The sequence below is a fragment of the Limulus polyphemus genome, unplaced genomic scaffold, assembly GCF_000517525.1.
Source record: "Limulus polyphemus unplaced genomic scaffold, Limulus_polyphemus-2.1.2 Scaffold2992, whole genome shotgun sequence".
Taxonomy (NCBI): domain Eukaryota; kingdom Metazoa; phylum Arthropoda; class Merostomata; order Xiphosura; family Limulidae; genus Limulus; species Limulus polyphemus.
In genome coordinates, this window is record NW_013668602.1 from 74,257 (window position 1) to 92,316 (window position 18,060).

At 33.9% G+C, this 18,060-nt stretch overlaps 1 protein-coding gene across 3 annotated transcripts in view; it reads left to right on the plus strand.

The window, feature by feature from the left end:
- Window positions 1-18,060, plus strand: part of LOC106468395 (motile sperm domain-containing protein 1-like) — a 35,194-nt gene that overhangs the window by 11,977 nt on the left and 5,157 nt on the right. For 2 of the 3 annotated variants that reach the window (XM_013928818.2, XM_022396736.1), the window contains exons 4-6: window positions 758-999; window positions 4,476-4,631; window positions 10,726-11,693. In XM_013928818.2, coding sequence (XP_013784272.1) covers window positions 758-999; window positions 4,476-4,631; window positions 10,726-10,757 — 430 coding nt within the window. In that variant the 3' untranslated portion in view covers window positions 10,758-11,693. Of the gene's footprint in view, window positions 1-757; window positions 1,000-4,475; window positions 4,632-10,725; window positions 11,694-18,060 lie in introns of those variants that run through there. The other variant, XR_001291383.2, reaches the window with a different exon arrangement.

The window sequence follows — 18,060 nt, forward strand, 5'->3', positions numbered from 1 at the left end:
ACATTCAAGCATGTTAGAATTATTTTTACATAATCAGAACTTCCATAAATCACAAGTATTAGCAACATATCTAGTGAAATAAAGAGGTTTAGAATCTTGACGACACTTTTTTCCAGGTGAAGTTAGAATCACACATTACATTATCACAAAAAAACATTTATTACCATGAAGATTTTCAAATCAGTTTTTTGCTGTATTATTACTAAGACTTTACTGTGAAATATAACAGGATTTTTAGATGCTTATGCACAAGCAAAATGAATTGAAGTTTGTTAAGAATTACCTTTTTCTTTATATATACTAAAATATTAATATTGATAAAATATTCTAGATGAGTTGAAATTAAATGTGAGTACAAGTAAAGAAATTTTGACAAATCGTGAATTATAAGAGATAAAATTGATACTGGATACAAGTAAAGAAAGTGAAGTAAATCTTAAATTCATAATTAATCAGAACTGTTTATATTCATCTTGAATAAATCATAAAGGCCAACTATTTAGATAACTCTGTAGAATGTTAAATTGAAAGTTTTGTCTTTTGGAATGCATGTACCAAATTTTCATGAGTTTTCTATGTATATAGCAGTATAAAATTCGGAGTAATTATTGATAATCAAGAAGCACTTCTGAGGATAAATTTTTGATCTTGTTATACTGTTGAGGTAAATATTAGGAGTTACATTGTGACTAGAATTCTTACTATGTTAAGTACTAATGTTATGTGCCTACCTTTTTTTTATGTTGGTGTTGTTTAGTGTAATTCGTCACAATAATATCACTCAGAGCAACTATGGTGTCACTGAAAAGTTCCGGATTCAGGTGTATGAACATGGACAATGCCAAATTCTTGGAAAAAAAGACATCCCAGCAACACTGCTTTTGTCTAAACCAGTCACTAGTGTTTCTTCCAGTACAGATTCAGAGCAATTTGAATGGCTTTCCAAGCAGTCTGTACCAAAGGCTCATAAAAGGCAGTATGCTATGAACGAAGCACAAGGTATTAGATTTGCTGCTTCAACATTTGCTTTCTATTTTTATTTTAGTCTGTATAGAAGAAATTAAATAATAGTTCATATATGCATTGTATAAAAAGGTTAAAAATATGATAATTGCTTGAAACAGAAATATTTCGCAAATGTAAAATGTATTATTAGTTAACTTGTTGAAACTTTTTCAGTAGAGTTGCTTTGGGACAAATTTGAGAATATTTCATTCACTTATACAAACCTTCTTAATTTTCTTCTTCATTGAACAGTTGGTGTTATGTATAATTAGTTATGACAATAATAGGAAAGTGTGATAAATAAATAAATAATGTTAGAATATATTTCAAAGACACATCACTTCAAAACACTTACACACAAGAGTTTAGTTTACAAATAAAATTGAAATTATTTAAAGGCAGTAGAAAAATTTATGTATAATACTTCATAAATGTGCTTAATATTCCTTTCACTTCTTTAAACCCTACTTATTACATAAATTTACAAATTACTCCTTCAAATTTCATTTATAAAAATTACTTAATTTTGGTCTGCCTCAGTTGAAATATCAACCAAGGATACTAATATTCTAAATGTATTATGGTTTTAGATTAATCTTTTTCACTCATTTAGAAAGTAGAATAAAATACACACACTGCTATTTTGTTCAAATGCCCCTCCTTGATTCACAGAAGACCTAATGTATCAGTTAGGCTTCTCTATTATTCTCAAATACTTCTATAGCTGCCCCAAGGGGGATCTGACCTGAGAATATACCCTATTAGGAAACCCACCTGTAGTAAAAGAACATGTGGCATGTTTGGTCCTACTAGCTTTTGAGTTGAGGGTGGGGTATGAACACAGGGTGCTCCCAAGATCTTTAGGGGAGTGAGCAACACAATTTCCAATGCAGTCATATAAACTTACTTATAGACCCCATCATATTTGGATTACCCAGGATTACCTTGTATAGATAAGGACACACCTTTGGTCACCTGAGTCTGCTTGCCAAGTTTGGTCCTGCTAGCTCCAAAACTGTGGGAGGAGTTCGTGGACAAACAAATAAGTTCACAAACACACAATGTAAATTAATATATTGTATTATGAAGTTATATGCCTGCTCTGAATTTTCATAATTTTTTTAGTATTTCATAGTACTTGGTAATCTGTATTAAAGCCAAGAGTTTTTTGCACTGGGCTAGTTAGCCTAGAATTTTAATGGAATTTGATTATTGGTTGTTTTGGAAATTCACAAAGCTACATAAAGGCTATAGTGGTGTAATGATGGATAGCTTTTGACCTTTGAGTATTCAGAACACATTAACAAATAAAGGTTCAAATGTATGATAGTACTAATTTTCTAATGACATCACCTTAACTAGTAGGTTATATTTCATTAAAAACTTTTTATTTTTTTTTGCACGTAATCCATGTAAAGAAGTAAACATTCACATGTGCTTTAAAAATGTATGAGACTAGCAATCGTATTTTGATATCTTAATACATAATAAAATAAAACCAACTCCTTAGGGAGAGAGAGAAGTGTAGAATTACACTAGTGCTCCATTTTCAACATTAAAATTATTAGTGTTAGTGTGTATTTTATTTTTTATACATATTCTACCATAACACTTCTCTTACATTTTTTGCACTAGGCACTCGGTACATTTTACTGAAGCAATGCTGCGGCTAAATGTATTTCCCTGTGCTCCACCATAATGGTATAATATTTTGGTTGTATGTGCTTTTTTAAATGCAACAACTTTATTTTAATTAATGAGCCCTACACAAATTAAAAAAATTAAATTTTCCATATGAGTGGCATTTATATTTGATTACTATTAATACATTGTCAACTTGTTTCTGTTAAGAAGAGAAAAAAAAATAAAAATCTGACACTACTTGAATTACTTGAATGCCACCTGACAAACCTTTAAATGCTTATAACTGTCTTTGGATTTCTAGCTAGATAATGAACCTTCGAACACAGCCTTAAAGAGCTATATATGCTAACCACTTCTACTTTTGAACTGATAGATTAGTGGAAAGCTAATCCATGACACTTACTGCCATCTCTTGAAGTACTACAGTTCAACAGTGGGGTTTGACCATCACTCTTATAATGCACCCATAGACCCAAGTTGTGTATGCATATTTTTCTTTATTTGGTAAAGTGATGTGCACCATGAATTCTCAGATTAACAGTCTTGCATGCTAACAACTAGACAAAGCCTGTCCCAAATTTGACAAAGAAAACATTAATAGTCATAATACATTGAGTGAGTAAAATTAGAACATGTACACTCATATAATAGTATTGTTATGACATCGAGGTCACGTGACTAGTATCACGCCACGTCATTCTCAAACTTTCACGTCTTTTCCTTAAATCTCGTGATCCTTCTAGATATAGTGTAGTCTTGTATATATAAGACCGGCCACGAAGCGACGGAGAGGTAATAAGTAATTGAATGTATGTGGACAGAATATTATTGGCCACGTGAGACGTGAGTTATAGCGTTGTTATAGAATGACTGTTGAAATTAAGTGTATCGTAAAGTTGTATTCGGAAAGAATAAACCAGTTTTATTTAAGAAAGGACTTGTGTCGCTAAAGTTTCGTCGGAACGAATTTACGGAAAATTAACTAATGAACCGAGACGTAACAGTATGTTTAGTGATATTAGACACATACATGATTTTATATGATTCATGTAATGCTGAGTTGTTGTTTTAATGTGAACATGGATAATGATAAACTTTTGTTAAGCTTGTAATTTAAAATTCTTTGAACACAAATTTTATAAAGTCCATAAATAAACTTTTAATTAATTCATAAAACCTTGAAAAGATAGTTTAATTTATGTTAAACACTTTAACTATTTGTTTTCAATATTATATACTTAGCTCTATAAGGCTTGTTATATATTGAGAGTTGAGACTTCTTAATTTAAAAGATTTTTTTACTTGCTTGAAGGAACCATTTCTACAAGGACTTCATAGTGTTCACTACAAGCACTTCAGTTTATCATTTTATTACAGTTTTTATATTAACTGAGTAAAGAATAATGAATTAACGGTTTGAACAATATTTATTTTGTGTGTAGTGTACCATTAAACCTAGGAAAGAATTAGGATTTCTCAGTTTGCCATTTACAAAAAGTGAGTATAGAAATATGCTTACAAATTTTGTGACTATCTCACATGTACAGCAACAATAGTCTCTGGGGTAGCACATGTTCAGCTGTTGTGCACTAATGTATATATAAAAACAGAAGCAAAGATGTAAAAGCAAAAGAGACATATAACAAAACTTACCATTGAGTTCAAGGTTTGGATTCATAAGTATATTCAAGTGTGAAACTTACCTGTGAATCAAATAGATTGTTTAATTTATATTTTTAAATACAACATGTTAGACTTATCAATAAAAGTACAGTAGCTGGATTGTACGATCTACAATAATGTCTGTGTATGTTTTGGTCTTTCAGAAAGAAGTAATGCTAGGCCAAATGTGATTGTGATTTTAGCTGCTGTTCTGTGTATAATGGCATTAATGTTGCCAACCCAAGGAGATCCAGAGGGACACCTTCCAATCTATTTTCATCTCAGTATGCACCAGAAACTGATAGCTGCCTACACGTTAGGTCAGTATGTATTGATCAGGAGAAAATATAATATGCCATAAGAAGACTGTACCAGACCAAATCTTTCAGTAGATTATGTTGTTGTACTATGATCAGTGTTGAGATTTCAACTGAGTTATTATGTGATGGATTAATCACTTGCAGACTTGTTAAAAATAAAACTTAATGGTTGATTGAAATATAAATAGATCAGTTATTTTACACTGATGTTTATATTATTTCCAAAACTCTGTCTTCAGATAAGGTACACTTTTTTGATGTGAAAAACAGATACTTGATTTCTACATAGGTATTTAGCATATTAAAGTTATGTCTTAGAAAACAAGTACACAAAATTTGCCAAAAAACGTAATAATTCCTGTAAATTAAAACAATAGACCACTAAATTTACAAGATCATCCAAATTCTTAAACAATCTTTACTATTCTGTTGAAAGGCTTACTTTGTGTAGACTTCCAATCACTATAAAATATGCTTTGAACAATTGTGATGATAATATAGCTAAAATGTCTCAGAAGACTACACTTTATGACTATTATTTGTGAATGTCTAAAGGTTATGATTAAAACTGTTGTTCATTTGTGTGACTACATCTCCTTGATAACTGTTTTATTGGATATTATTGTAACTCTAAGCAGGGCTGGCTGGAGGGGCTCTGCAACCCCTGCAATTGCTGGGGGCCCAAAAAAATCAAACAGCCCATTTTAGAGTCAAGTTCATTGGTATAATTAAAGCAATGACTTTTTCTTTTTTTTACTTTAATAAGCTACATATAAAAGTAGAATTATATTCAACACACTTGTTGTACCTTGCCAGGCAGGGTTACCAAATAACCATGAAATAACTACAACAGGAAGTTTGAAATGTTAAAGAACTATACAAACCCTGTATTTTAATTGTATTCAAGCAATATGGCAGAATGGCATATGCAAAGAAAAGGCCAGGACAAGATCACATTGATACTATAATATGCTTTCATTTGCCATTAATGTTAACAAGGATAAAAAAAAATCTTTATTAGCCCTAAAAACAACTATAACAGAAGAAAAGTGAATAGAAATTAACAAATTGTATTTTCAATAGATAATTAGTTTTCAAAAGTTTTAAACAGCTAGTTTTTATACAATTTTATATTTGTGTGGTGTGAACCAAATAAGTGTTCAAAAAACGTTTTCACAGTACTCTGACTATGCATGCATCATTTGCACTTAAATGACATTTAAACCAACCAAATGAAAATGTTGAATAAACATTTGTACTCTAATCATGACAGTTCTAACCAAATGACGATGTTTAACATACCTTTGCATGCTATCTGGGTATATTAAAGCATCCTGAAAGCATATTGGCAATACAGCACATCTGGTAATATTTGGATATTGAAACCTCAATCAATCAACCAGTGAATTAAATAAAAAAAAAGAAATAAGCAGGAGAGATTTTAGACCTAGGGTAAGAATTTATAAATCAGGAGCAGCAAAAACAAAAGAAGAGAATGCCAAGAAATTAAATGACAGCCTTCAGACTCTAGATAAATTCAATTTGAATATGGTACATTACCTCTTCTCACATTAATAGCTATTCTCGTTCAGTGCTGCCCTCTATATGAAAAAAGTACACATCTTCTATCTCTCTACCATTGGAAATGACTGATTCCAATGCATCTCTCATGCAAATCATCATGTGTCAACCCTTCACCAATAAGAGTGCGACATACTCTCATGATGCACTCTACTGAACTATCACTTCTCGTTTGGCAGTACTAATATTCAGACATTTTTTCTTTTGATACTGTTCGTGTAATTTCCAAAGTGGGAATTTGTCATTATTATTTTTTCTTTACATTGAAGAAATTTTTTAATTTAAGTAATTTCCCAGTCTGGTAATGTGACTTTTCTTTGATAGCTGTTTATCTCAATTACTAAGGTGGCACCAGTTCTCCATCCCTCTCTATTCATATGTTGGATCTTCTTTTGAGGCCCACGTTTGTTATTCCAATCACTGCATGTCATGTTCTGGGTACTTTCACTCTTGTCATGGATTGTATTCCTGTCCAGACAACATTTATCTGATGGAGTGATCTCTCAATCCTTATGTTTTCTAGGGGTTTGATTTCAGTAGGGTACTCCTCACATTGAGGCTTTTCCTATGTCCCTTAACCACAAATTGCCTTGGTTTTGATCTCTAGTTCCTCATCTTCTTGCTCTGGCTATCAGTGTTTTCAGCTCTTTCCTGCCATCTCAACCATGGTTTCTGTGCCTATTCCAGCTCCAACTTCCTCCTCCATTATTCTTCCTCTGTCTCCATCCCTTCTTTGCCACCCTCAGTCACCAATGTTTCATCCAGATCTTCCTGTCCTCTGTCTTCACACCTGGTTTTCTTCTGGTCATTGGCTAGGTGATCTGGCAGCTCCTGACAGTTAGCATCTTTTCTGGCTTGTTTTATTTGCCCTTCCTACATGGAAGTTTCTCAATGAGAATAGAAATTTACCATTATTGGTTTCTGGGTCCAGAGTTTTCTCCTGATCAATCCACTGTTCTTCGTCATGCAGATTTCCTATCTTGACTTTTGGATTGGGGATCTTCTGTCTCCTTGGTCTCAGATTTTCAGGCAGTTCTGTCCCACACCTTTCATATTTCCCCATCCTGCAAGTATTTACCTCTCCTACACTTTACCTGTAGATATGTTCCTTCCAGATTTGTCGTTTTTCACAGAAGGCTGCCCTTTTGGATGGGGCTATTAATGTGGTCCTGCACTGCCTCACTTTGCCTATTTTCAAACCACTCTCCCAGTGCTCCTTGTTTCACCTACCCTTATGTCTCCCTTCCTTCCTTCTTTTATTTGTCTGTGGCCATCAGTGGTCTGTTTATTTGCCATTAGTGTTTCACATACTCTTTATCCTTCAACATGTCTTCTCCTTTCTCTGGATCATTTTTCCTCCCTAACACTTTGGCAGCTCATGAGGATAACTCCTCCGGTTAACTGCTTTCCCTTCCTTTTGTGTCACACCCTTATCCTCGTTCTGTTCTTGATAGACATCTATGTCCTGTATGTGCTTTTCTCTGTTATATTGCTAGCACAGCTTCCTTCTGTGGTGTCCATTCCTTCCCTCTTTCTCCATTGACAACTGTCCTCTGTTCTTATTCTTTCTCCTTCTTCTTTGCCAATTGGGTTCTGCTCTTCAGTTGATTGGCTTCTTCCTCTTTATCATCTTCCTCCCCTACTTTGTTCCAAGAGTCTTTTCACTCATTTCGACGCTTTTCCTTTTCATTGCCGTTTCATCTTCGCCATCCTTCAATCAGGCATGTGGACTACCCATGATACATTCATCTCTTACTACTTGCATCAGATCACAGTTTTCTTTCTCTTCAAGTTATTGCCTTCCTCCTGTAGCCTTTCTAGAATATCAGAATTCAGTGAGACTTTGACTGGGTAAGTTTTTTTTTTATTTTTACTTTTTAGGGGATCTTTTCCCTTTTATTAGTGTTCATTATTTGGATACCACTCTGTGGTGAGTGGTGCCTGACCAGATATTCTTTAAATGTTCAAATCCGCACTGTCAAACCATGTCAACTTGCATATTATAATTCCATGGCCATGCAATGCACACTACAGAGATGGGGTGTTCCACAAGATCGCTTGTAGGATTATCCTCATGATAGAATTGCTTCACAAGTTTGCCCGTCCTAGACTGTACCCACCCATGGAGTACATTGGTAAAGCAAAAGGGGATAGCTGCCCATTCCTGCCATGCCTTGTATTGAATAAATCTTTATGGTCTGCTTTTAAAAATGCTGTTTCATGGTCACCCATTTCTTTCTCAGGTGTTGTCATTCCTCCAGACTCTCCACTGCATTTTACCCCCTGCGGTGATGGACCGTGGAGGCATCCTCCTGAATGGGATAATGAAATACAAACAAGATATAGAAATGATTATAAAACCATTCAGTTGAGAGTAGGGCAGTGGTATTCTGCTGATGTAGATGACGTGATATCCTCCAATATGAAACATAAAAATAAATGGGAGTGAGACATCAAAATTGTGTTCACCCCTTCGTTTGGGATCCTCATCCTACCCCCTTATTGATGTCGGTTCCCAGTGGCCGGGTTTTGGATTTAGAGTAGAACCAATCAACATAAGTCCTCACACATGTTTATGTTGTTGTTTTTTTCCTCCCTCAATCATACTTCTTCTGTGTTATGGGTCACAATGGAGGTAAAGAGAATTGTTCCCTTCTGTCCTTTTTGCTATCCCTCTTTATATCTTATTCAGAGGATGTTATTGCTTTTTGGATGGCTCCAGTCAGTTTTGCTGTTGGGGGAGTTGATTGGTGTTATATAGACATCCTTTTCATACTGGATGTTGGGTCCCCGGATCGATAGATCAAAGTTAACATGTTTAATGCTCAGGAATCAGAGTGGTTCTGGATTCCCCCCAGTCTCTTGAACTAGAAGTGAAGATGGTATGATCCTCATCCTACCCCCATGTGGATGTTGGTTCCCAGCAGCATGGGTTTTCGACGTAGTTGACTTACCGAGTATGGTCTGTCAAACCCTAGCCACTCTACACCTAGGGACACATCCATTGTTTTACCCACTTTTATACTTTGTGAGATTGAGTTACATATATATTTAAGTGTTGAGATCACTATCCTGCCTCAGTTCTCTCCCACTTGGATGTGCTTCTTCCTTTTTTCTTCCCTTATCTACATAGCATTTCATGGATGGACAATGAGTATACCTGTTTCAGAAATGGTGTGGTTCCCCTCATCAGATCTGATTCTCATTTCCAGGGGCATCCTTCAGATGCTCTCGGGGATATATATCTGTCATTGCCTCGCACTGGTCCTGCCTCCTAATCAATGGGGGATTCTAGCTAATCATGTGAATGGATGGAAGTACTGTATTGGAAGTTATAATTTTCCTATACTGAAAATGTATTTCTGATAGGTATGTCCCTCCACTCACACTTCCCAACCTTCCTCCCTACTTTCCTTCTGCCAAACATCAAAGTGATGGTTTGGTAGAGGCATATAGAGGAAGTCACATGCATCATATATGTCATGCTTCTATTGGTGGAGAAATTATGAATGATGATTTACGTTAGAATCATTCGATTCCAAAGGGGGAAGCAGAAAGCTTGTGGCATGCATAAAGAAAAAATTGCATATTGAGAGCAGCACTGGATGAGAATAGCTAATCTTGTGAGTGGAGGGAAGTTCTTATCATAAATACATTTTCAGTATAGGAAAAGTATAACTTCCAAACTGATTTTGAGATCATAAGCAGTCTTTTCACAGAAATGAAAAGTTGAGAAATTTCACAGAAAGTATAGTATCTTTTTTTTCTATTTGAAAAATAGAAATGTTTAAAAATAACAAAAAATAAATTATAAGGAAACATTACTCATTAATTCAGTTCATTGAAATTTTTTATTGGTTTTCACTGATTATAATACACTCTAGTAATATACTACCATGATCATACTTGTTAACAAAGCTTTATCACAGGACCTTTTTTATGAATGATTAGTAGTAATTAAACATTACTTCACAAAATTCTATTTAATTTTTCATCTGGCATGATATAATTAATTTAAATAGCTTTGAATTGACTGTGCTGTGTATCTAATTAGTTTTGTGTAAGACTACAAAATAGATGATTATGACTAAAATATTATAAGTTAGCTGTATGATGACATGCAATTGTTATGTTTGAGACTGAATATTAATTAAGAGATTAAATACATCCAATGGTTATTAGCAAAATTAAACTAGAGGTATGACTGAGGGTGAGTTGTATGACTTTTGTATCATTGTTATTGAGTTAATAATTAACTCTGACTAATTACTTCTACTGGTTATTATAGAAACTACATGTTAGGTTTGGTATGATGGTTTTTAGTGTTATTGTAGTTTAGCTGATTGAATAAGTCATGTCTTTCAAAAAACTATAGTGTTAAATTTGTTCTGTCAAAGAACTCAATACTTAGAACATTATTGTAATATGTAGTAAATGTTTTAATTCAGAAAACTTTATTCAAAAACTAAATTATGATAAAGTAATTTTTATGGTATTTTATTTTTATTTACAGGACTTGTAACCATGGTAATCTTCCGAACTTGATAGATATTTGGGCATAGCACTCTTTAGGTAGAATGACCCAGTGAATGTTTACGCACAGTAGTGAGTTTCATGTTTCTCAAGTAGTATATTACTCAGAGCAATTCCAAGCAGAGTTTAAGAAATTAAAAGTAAGGCTTGAGATTTAAAAAACATTTGTGTAAATTTTATTATCTTTGTGACAACTTAATAATTTAATAATTATGTACAGACTGACTTTTACCCTGATTTGTAATATTTCATCTATGATTATATTTTATCAATGTACATACAAAATGGATTTTGTTACAATACTTTAATTTTGAATACGTGTAGAAGTGATTTAGTATTAAAAAGTGTTTCATACTACCCATTCACCTTGTGTGTGTTAAGTTTAAAAATACAACAATGCTGTTTATGTGTCTGATCTAAGAAATTATTACATTTGTAATATATGTCTGTAAACTTGTTTCTTATGATACAAATGAAAGAATTATAACTGATCATTAAATGATATAAGACATATATATATTGACATACACATAGGCATTTTATATATATATTCTATTTAAATATGAAATATGTAAATATTTAAATACAACTATAAAAATAAAATCTGTAATGTAAATCATAAGTTATATAGTATCAAATTAACCATTAATTTAAGATAAAGATTGAGATTTTCTGCATAAGCTTTAAACCCAGATAGTATGGTTAGGAGAGAAGTGATAAAGCAAAATATCATGCATAAAAAGAAGGCATCTTTTAGACCTGTTTTTTTTTTTCGTTGTAAAAAATGAAAGAACTTTGTTGTAAGGAACTCGGGTTTGTAGTGAAACTAAAGAAAACTCTGCTTTTAACCATTCATTATTTCCCCTGGGCATTGTAATTTTGTAAGTGATACCTACACTGAAGATGTTGTGTATAAATTGTTGAAAGATAAAATGTATTTTGAATTTACATTGACTTTCATTATTAAGGCTTACCATTCATACAAATTAGCAAGTGGGACTCATGAAATCACTTAAATGATGCCAAAACTGTTTTTAGTAAGATGGTTTGAAACTACCAATATATTATCCATAAAAACTATTTATTTACTTTGAAACTAAAACATTCACTAAAAACATTAGGTTTTATTCTTGCTGCTAACATTTCATCCCTTGATTTCATATTCGTTAAGTGAACTTGATTTTGTAGCTAAATTACACAAAGTTAACTTGTCCACACATCTGTAACAAACAGTAAGTTTTAGTGTGACAACTTCAATAAAAATGAAATAGGCAGTGATTTAAAACAATGTTGAAAGAATAGTGGTAGGGCAAATAGGACTTTAAATTGTTTCTTCAAAAATATTGAATACAAGTGTAAAGAGGCTACAGTTTCATTGTATAGGTCACTGGTTGTGCTACATTTGGAGTATTATGTACAATCTTGGGCTCCTTATTATAGGAAGGACACTGAATTGTTGGAAGAGGCAGGCTACTGGATTGTTGCCTGGGGTGGAGATGTTGTCATACAAGTAGAGTTTATGATCTTGAAATTGTTTTCCCTCAAAAGAAGAAGAGCTAGAGGGGATCTGATAGAGGTGTTCAAGATTGTTAAGGGAATTGATAGTGTTGATGCATCATCTTTTTTTTTTTTACTTAATGGTGAGAATGGTAGGACTACTGAACACAAATATAAATTTTGCCAGGATAGGAATCATCTCATTTAAAACTGTTTTATTTTTCTAACAGGGTTGTTGGCCTTTGAAGTGGGTTGCCTTTGGATGTTGTGGAGTCAGTAAATTTAAATGAGTTTAAGAGAAAGCTTGATAACTATATGAATAAGAGGCTTTGAGGTTATTTAATAATTTTAGTTTAATTTAGAAGATAGGACAGCCTAGATGGACCAATAGATCCCTTGTTGTCCCTAATCATTATGCTATATTGTAACCTACATTATGACAATTTCAAATATCTTGTGGTGTAACATATACATGCAAAATATAATTCTGATTCGTGTTTATTTTCATTAGGGTAAGATATTCTGATACTCTGATTGTTTTATGTTACAAGATCAGCTTCAGAATAATAGAAGAAACAGAGTTTAGAGAAGATAAAAATGAACACGAGAATTTATTAGTAATTTTTGGTTCAAACTTTTTGTCATGACTGTTTAGTGTAGGTATTATTAATTTATTTATCTTGTGAGTGAATATTTCATGATTGTTTAGTTTTTTTCGTAACAAGAGAATTAAAAGCAATTATTTTAAAGTAAGTGTTATGATAAGTTTAGTTACCTAACTTGGTAAGAATTGTCTTACATTGTGTTTATAATTAATTGATGTTGAGGCTATTGTGTGAAATTTATTGATGTCAAGGATATAGAGATTTCTAGAAGGTGAGCAGACAATTAAGTGACAAATATATAAATAGTGTGAGACGAGTTGGAACAGTAGACTGACAGAGCAGACAAGAAAGTAAAGTCACGGGAAGAAGAAGTTTGGCCAAAGAAAAGTTTAATGTAAAGTTAACTGTCGTAGGAGTGAAAGGCTTAACGATTAATATGTTAGAGTAAAACTAACAGTTTTAAAAGAGATAAGAAGTATAGTTTAGTCTGTCAAAGCAAATTCTAATATAATTGAAACAGCCTGAATGCACTTTGACAAAAAGGAACAGACAATACCTAAAGTACAAGGACCAAACGGTTACTGGAAGAGCCGTATATGACTGTGATAACTCATGCTATAATTGTAAGTGAATTATACACTGAATACTAGTGTGATAGAAATAGAAAAAAGTAGTTCAGTTTGTCAACTGAAATTCTAAAGCAATTGAATAGGCTTAAGTTGACTTTTGACAAGAAGAAGAGATCTATATATAGTGTTTATGATATGCCTATAATATCTCTAGTGTAAAGAATTTGTTTTACATACATTTAACTAGTTCGAACCTATATATATATTATTTTGAAAACAATTGGAGTGCATGCTGTTCATTTATTTTGAATTTATCGCCAACAAGTCACAGACACCTCGTGAACTAGAATGCTTAGCACAACACCCATATTATTCAAGATACTTACTAAATACTACTTCTGTATATAATATTAAGAAAAATAAGCCTATTATTTTGACACTATTCAATTATTAAGGCTTCCATAATTTTGTGGCGGTTTATATTTTTTCTCTATTGATAATTTCAATGTTGTCATGTCCAAACAAATGACCATGCTTTGACATATGTTCACGTTTATGAGAGGGGTTTGATTAAATTATTTAAAAGGTTAAGCACTTACCTGTGGGTTTGCACATTTTCTGAAACCATTTTTTATTCTACTTTATATTAGTATATTGTCTTTCGTCTTAGAATTTTTATTTTTGGTCTTATGTGTCTAAAATGTTTTAACTCTATCCACTAAAGTTATTTTTTCATTAAAACTATAATTGCTATGTCTGTTTGTTCTAGTAACAGTGTTCATATTTTCTTATTTGTTCATTCAATCTCAGACATGTAGTGAAAGTAGGTATCAGAAAATATGAAAGAAAGAAGGAAAACAGGATTTTTCTTGTTTTGTTAAAGTCAAAATATGTGCCCTTAGCTTCATGAATGATAGTAAGAACAAGAAAAAAGACAACTCTTTTGGTAATAAAATAAAGTATCATGAACTTTCTTTTTAAACGTTCTTTAGAAGTCGTTTCAGTACTATTCTCGTTACAACAAGTATATCTGAAATAGTTCCAGTCCACATTTAGAATAATAAAGTTGTCCGTCGGCAATTACAAAACGGTGACAAATAATTTAATGAAACTAGGTAATAGGTTCGGTAAATATATGTTGTCCTTTGAAGCAGAGTTGAAACATGACAATATAAACAAATGTGTCGTCTTCACATCCAAACTCTACTTCAAAAACATGAAAGATATGTTTGATTCATGAATGGTATATTAAACAAATACAACAATTTTCATAGATTTTAATGTTTGCGTCATTCATTGAAAATAAGTTGGATATACATTCAAACTGCTAGCTTATTTTGTGATTATTAAGCAACGCTAAAATACAGATGTCTTGATTATACAAAGTAATCCTGACCTGGTTCTTAGTGACAGACAGTATCACAAATCTCTTTTTTGTAATGTGTGTACGATATATACAAAGTATTATACTAATCTAGGATTAATAAGATTCTTATCAGACACTTAGGTTTAATCGAGGATAAATAAAACTAAAAACAATAAACTTCTTTTTCGGTTTACACAATAAAAATAATTTTATTTGAGACTGTGAACTGTCTCAAATACACTACATGTTTTGATGCTTCAACGGGTCATATTCAGAAGACATAATATTCTGTTAAAACGTATAGTATGTTCTCTTTATAAGTAGTTTTAATTATTATTATAAATTGTTGTTTACTATTACTATACTAATGTGTGATACAGTGGAATTTACTACTTCAACAAATCACTTAAATTTTTTAATGTTTGTTACCCAACCGTTACTACTTTATTTGTTTTGATCTCTTACCACAAAGTTTAACATGTTACTTTTTAATCTTAAAAACGATGTTTTAAACTCGATCAAAAACAACAGCATAGCAGTAGTATATAGGATAACTAACAATTTTCGAAAAGTCATAAATTATAAACACGATCCTTCTTTTAATTGAAAATGTAACCTATTTCAAACGAACTGCTCCCTTCTATATATATGATAACATAAACACGTTAGTTCGATAGTTTTAAATAATTTTCCATTGTAAGAAAATAAACAAAATTGAAGTAAAACAAATAATGCGATCTACAGTATGCTTAAATTATGTTGAACAATCTAGTTTGATTTGTTTATCCACTATGTGTTATTCTTTCTATTGTTCAACGGTCGTGATAACCTATTTCTACTTTTGTTGCACGTGTTTCCTTCCAGTGGACCACCGATCATTAATACAAGAATATCATGTTCAAAACATAATGGCCAGGTGGTTAGGGTGCTCGACTCGCAATCTGTGGGTCGCGGGTTCGAATCCCCGTCACACCAAACATGCTCGCCTTTTCAGCCGTGGGGCATTATAATGTGACGGTCAATCCCACTATTCGTTGGTAAGAGTAGCCCAAGAGTTGACGGTGGGTGATGACAACTAGCTGCTTTCCCTCTAGTCTTACACTGCTAAATTAGGGACGGCTTGCACGAGCCGTAGCCAGACGAATCAGGTGCTTAATAGTGAAGCACTATCGACAAAAACCACATTGGGTGGGCGAGAGGAGGTTGTTTGATTCAAGGAATCAAACAAGACGTGCATTAACCATCCTTTCCAAAACCTTACACAGACAGCTAGTCAAAGCGTTTGGATGATAATTAGAAGGAATTTTGGGATCCTTCCCAGGCTTTGAATAAGGGAGAACAATAGGCTTGCACCAAGCCTCAGGAAAACATCCTCCTGCCAAATCTGGTTTCAAACAACCAGAAGAAGAGCAAGAGAGGTAGGAGAGAGATTGTGAATATCATCAGGTTCAACTGATGCACTGCCAGACCAATGAAGAGCAATCTTAAGTTCCACCACTGTAAATGGACGATTATAATCGTAGAGACGATCTGTCCAAAAGGAAAGTGGCGATCTCTCAGCTCGAGACTTGATGAGCAAGAAGGCAGTAGAAGAGACAGAAGTGTTGGAAAAGCACTCACCAAGAGTATCAGCTATGCTCTGTACACCAGCAACTTCCTGGCCGTTGGAGATCAAAGTGGAAAAGGGAAGGGAAGCATACTTCCCACTGACCTTCCGAATCTTGTCCTAGACGACTTTGGAACTGCAGGTTGAAGAGGTGCTGGTGGTGAAATTAATCCAATATTATTGATGTCTAATCAGCCAAGCATGGGCATGGGCTCACTGGAAAGCAACATGGTTTGAAAGAATGGGATACTTACAAAAGATATCCTAAGCCTGTGTCTGAGCATTCCATACCTGCTGGCAGACAGGAGACCACCATGTATGAGGATACCATGGGAAACGTGTCGAGATTCTGGGATACAACAAACAGCTGCTTGAATGATACAATCAGTTACTACCTCCACATACTCGTTAATAGATGAAAGACTAACGACAGCATGATCAAGTTCCAAGAAAATCTTGGAGGAAACCAAGTCAACCTACTCCAACTTTCACCATGGTACATGGGTTTGGTGGCATTAACTGCAACCAATCTCTTCAAAATGATAGGAAAATAATCACTGCCCCGAGGGTCACTGTCAACCCTCCAAGAGAAAAGGGTGAAGGTCAACAGATTAATAGCTGTAAAAGACTGACCAGGTGCATGAAAATAGGCAAAAGAACCAGTATTGAAGAGAGAAAGGTTGTGGTCTGATAGCATATGCTCCACAGAATGATCCATCAATATCAGCACCATCCCAGAGGTGATGGTGGGGACAGGGACTGGAGTTGACTTGACTTGGTGAGACAAAGACTGGTAGAGGCACAGAAAGATCTGTCTGCACTCCTACTGTAGCTGTAGAACAGAGTGCAGCAGCATATGTCTGAGGTGGAATTGGGGACGACAACTTCCAGGCTTCTAGATAAGAGATATTGATTACAGTACATAAAAATTGTACCTTTTCCTTCCACCAACTTAGGGCAAGAATGAAAGTATGAGGTATGAGTACCACCATAATTGACACAGTAAGAGTCCAGTTGACACTCGTAGGCATCATGGTCTTTGCCACCACAACGAATACACATCAAAGGACCACGACAAAATGCCTTGGAATATTTGAACTACTGACACTAGAAACACCTGAGACAGTTAGAAATATAAGGATGTCTCGACAGTGGCAGGTGGATGTGGCGATGTAAACGTCAATACAAGAACATTAGTAGGCAGCATAATTCCATCTTTATGAGTGGAGATACGCCACACAGCAGAAACTCTCTGGCTGGAGAAACCAGCTAGGATCTCTGACTTGGGGATGTTTCTTAAATCCTTCTCAACAATAGCTCCTCGTGACGAATTAAAATTAGCAAAGGGAGTAACCTCAATAGGTATATCCCCAATAACCTTTGATTTCAGGAGGAGTTTGTTGTGTTTTGATGTAGATGTCCCCAAAACGTAGCTTCTTAACGGACTTTAGAGAGCCACCAAGCCCCTGTAATCCATTCTGAATGAGAAAGAGAAACATTTGCCTTAAAGGTTTGTCCGACAAAGAATGAACAGTGAGAAAATGAGGTACAGGAACAGAATGGTGTGGTGACTGCTGTTCAGAGTTTTCCAAACGTGGTCACTTTACCATCAGCGAGTGTTTTTTTTTTTGGGGGGGGGGGGTGGAGTCACTGGGTGCAGGATCCATAAAAA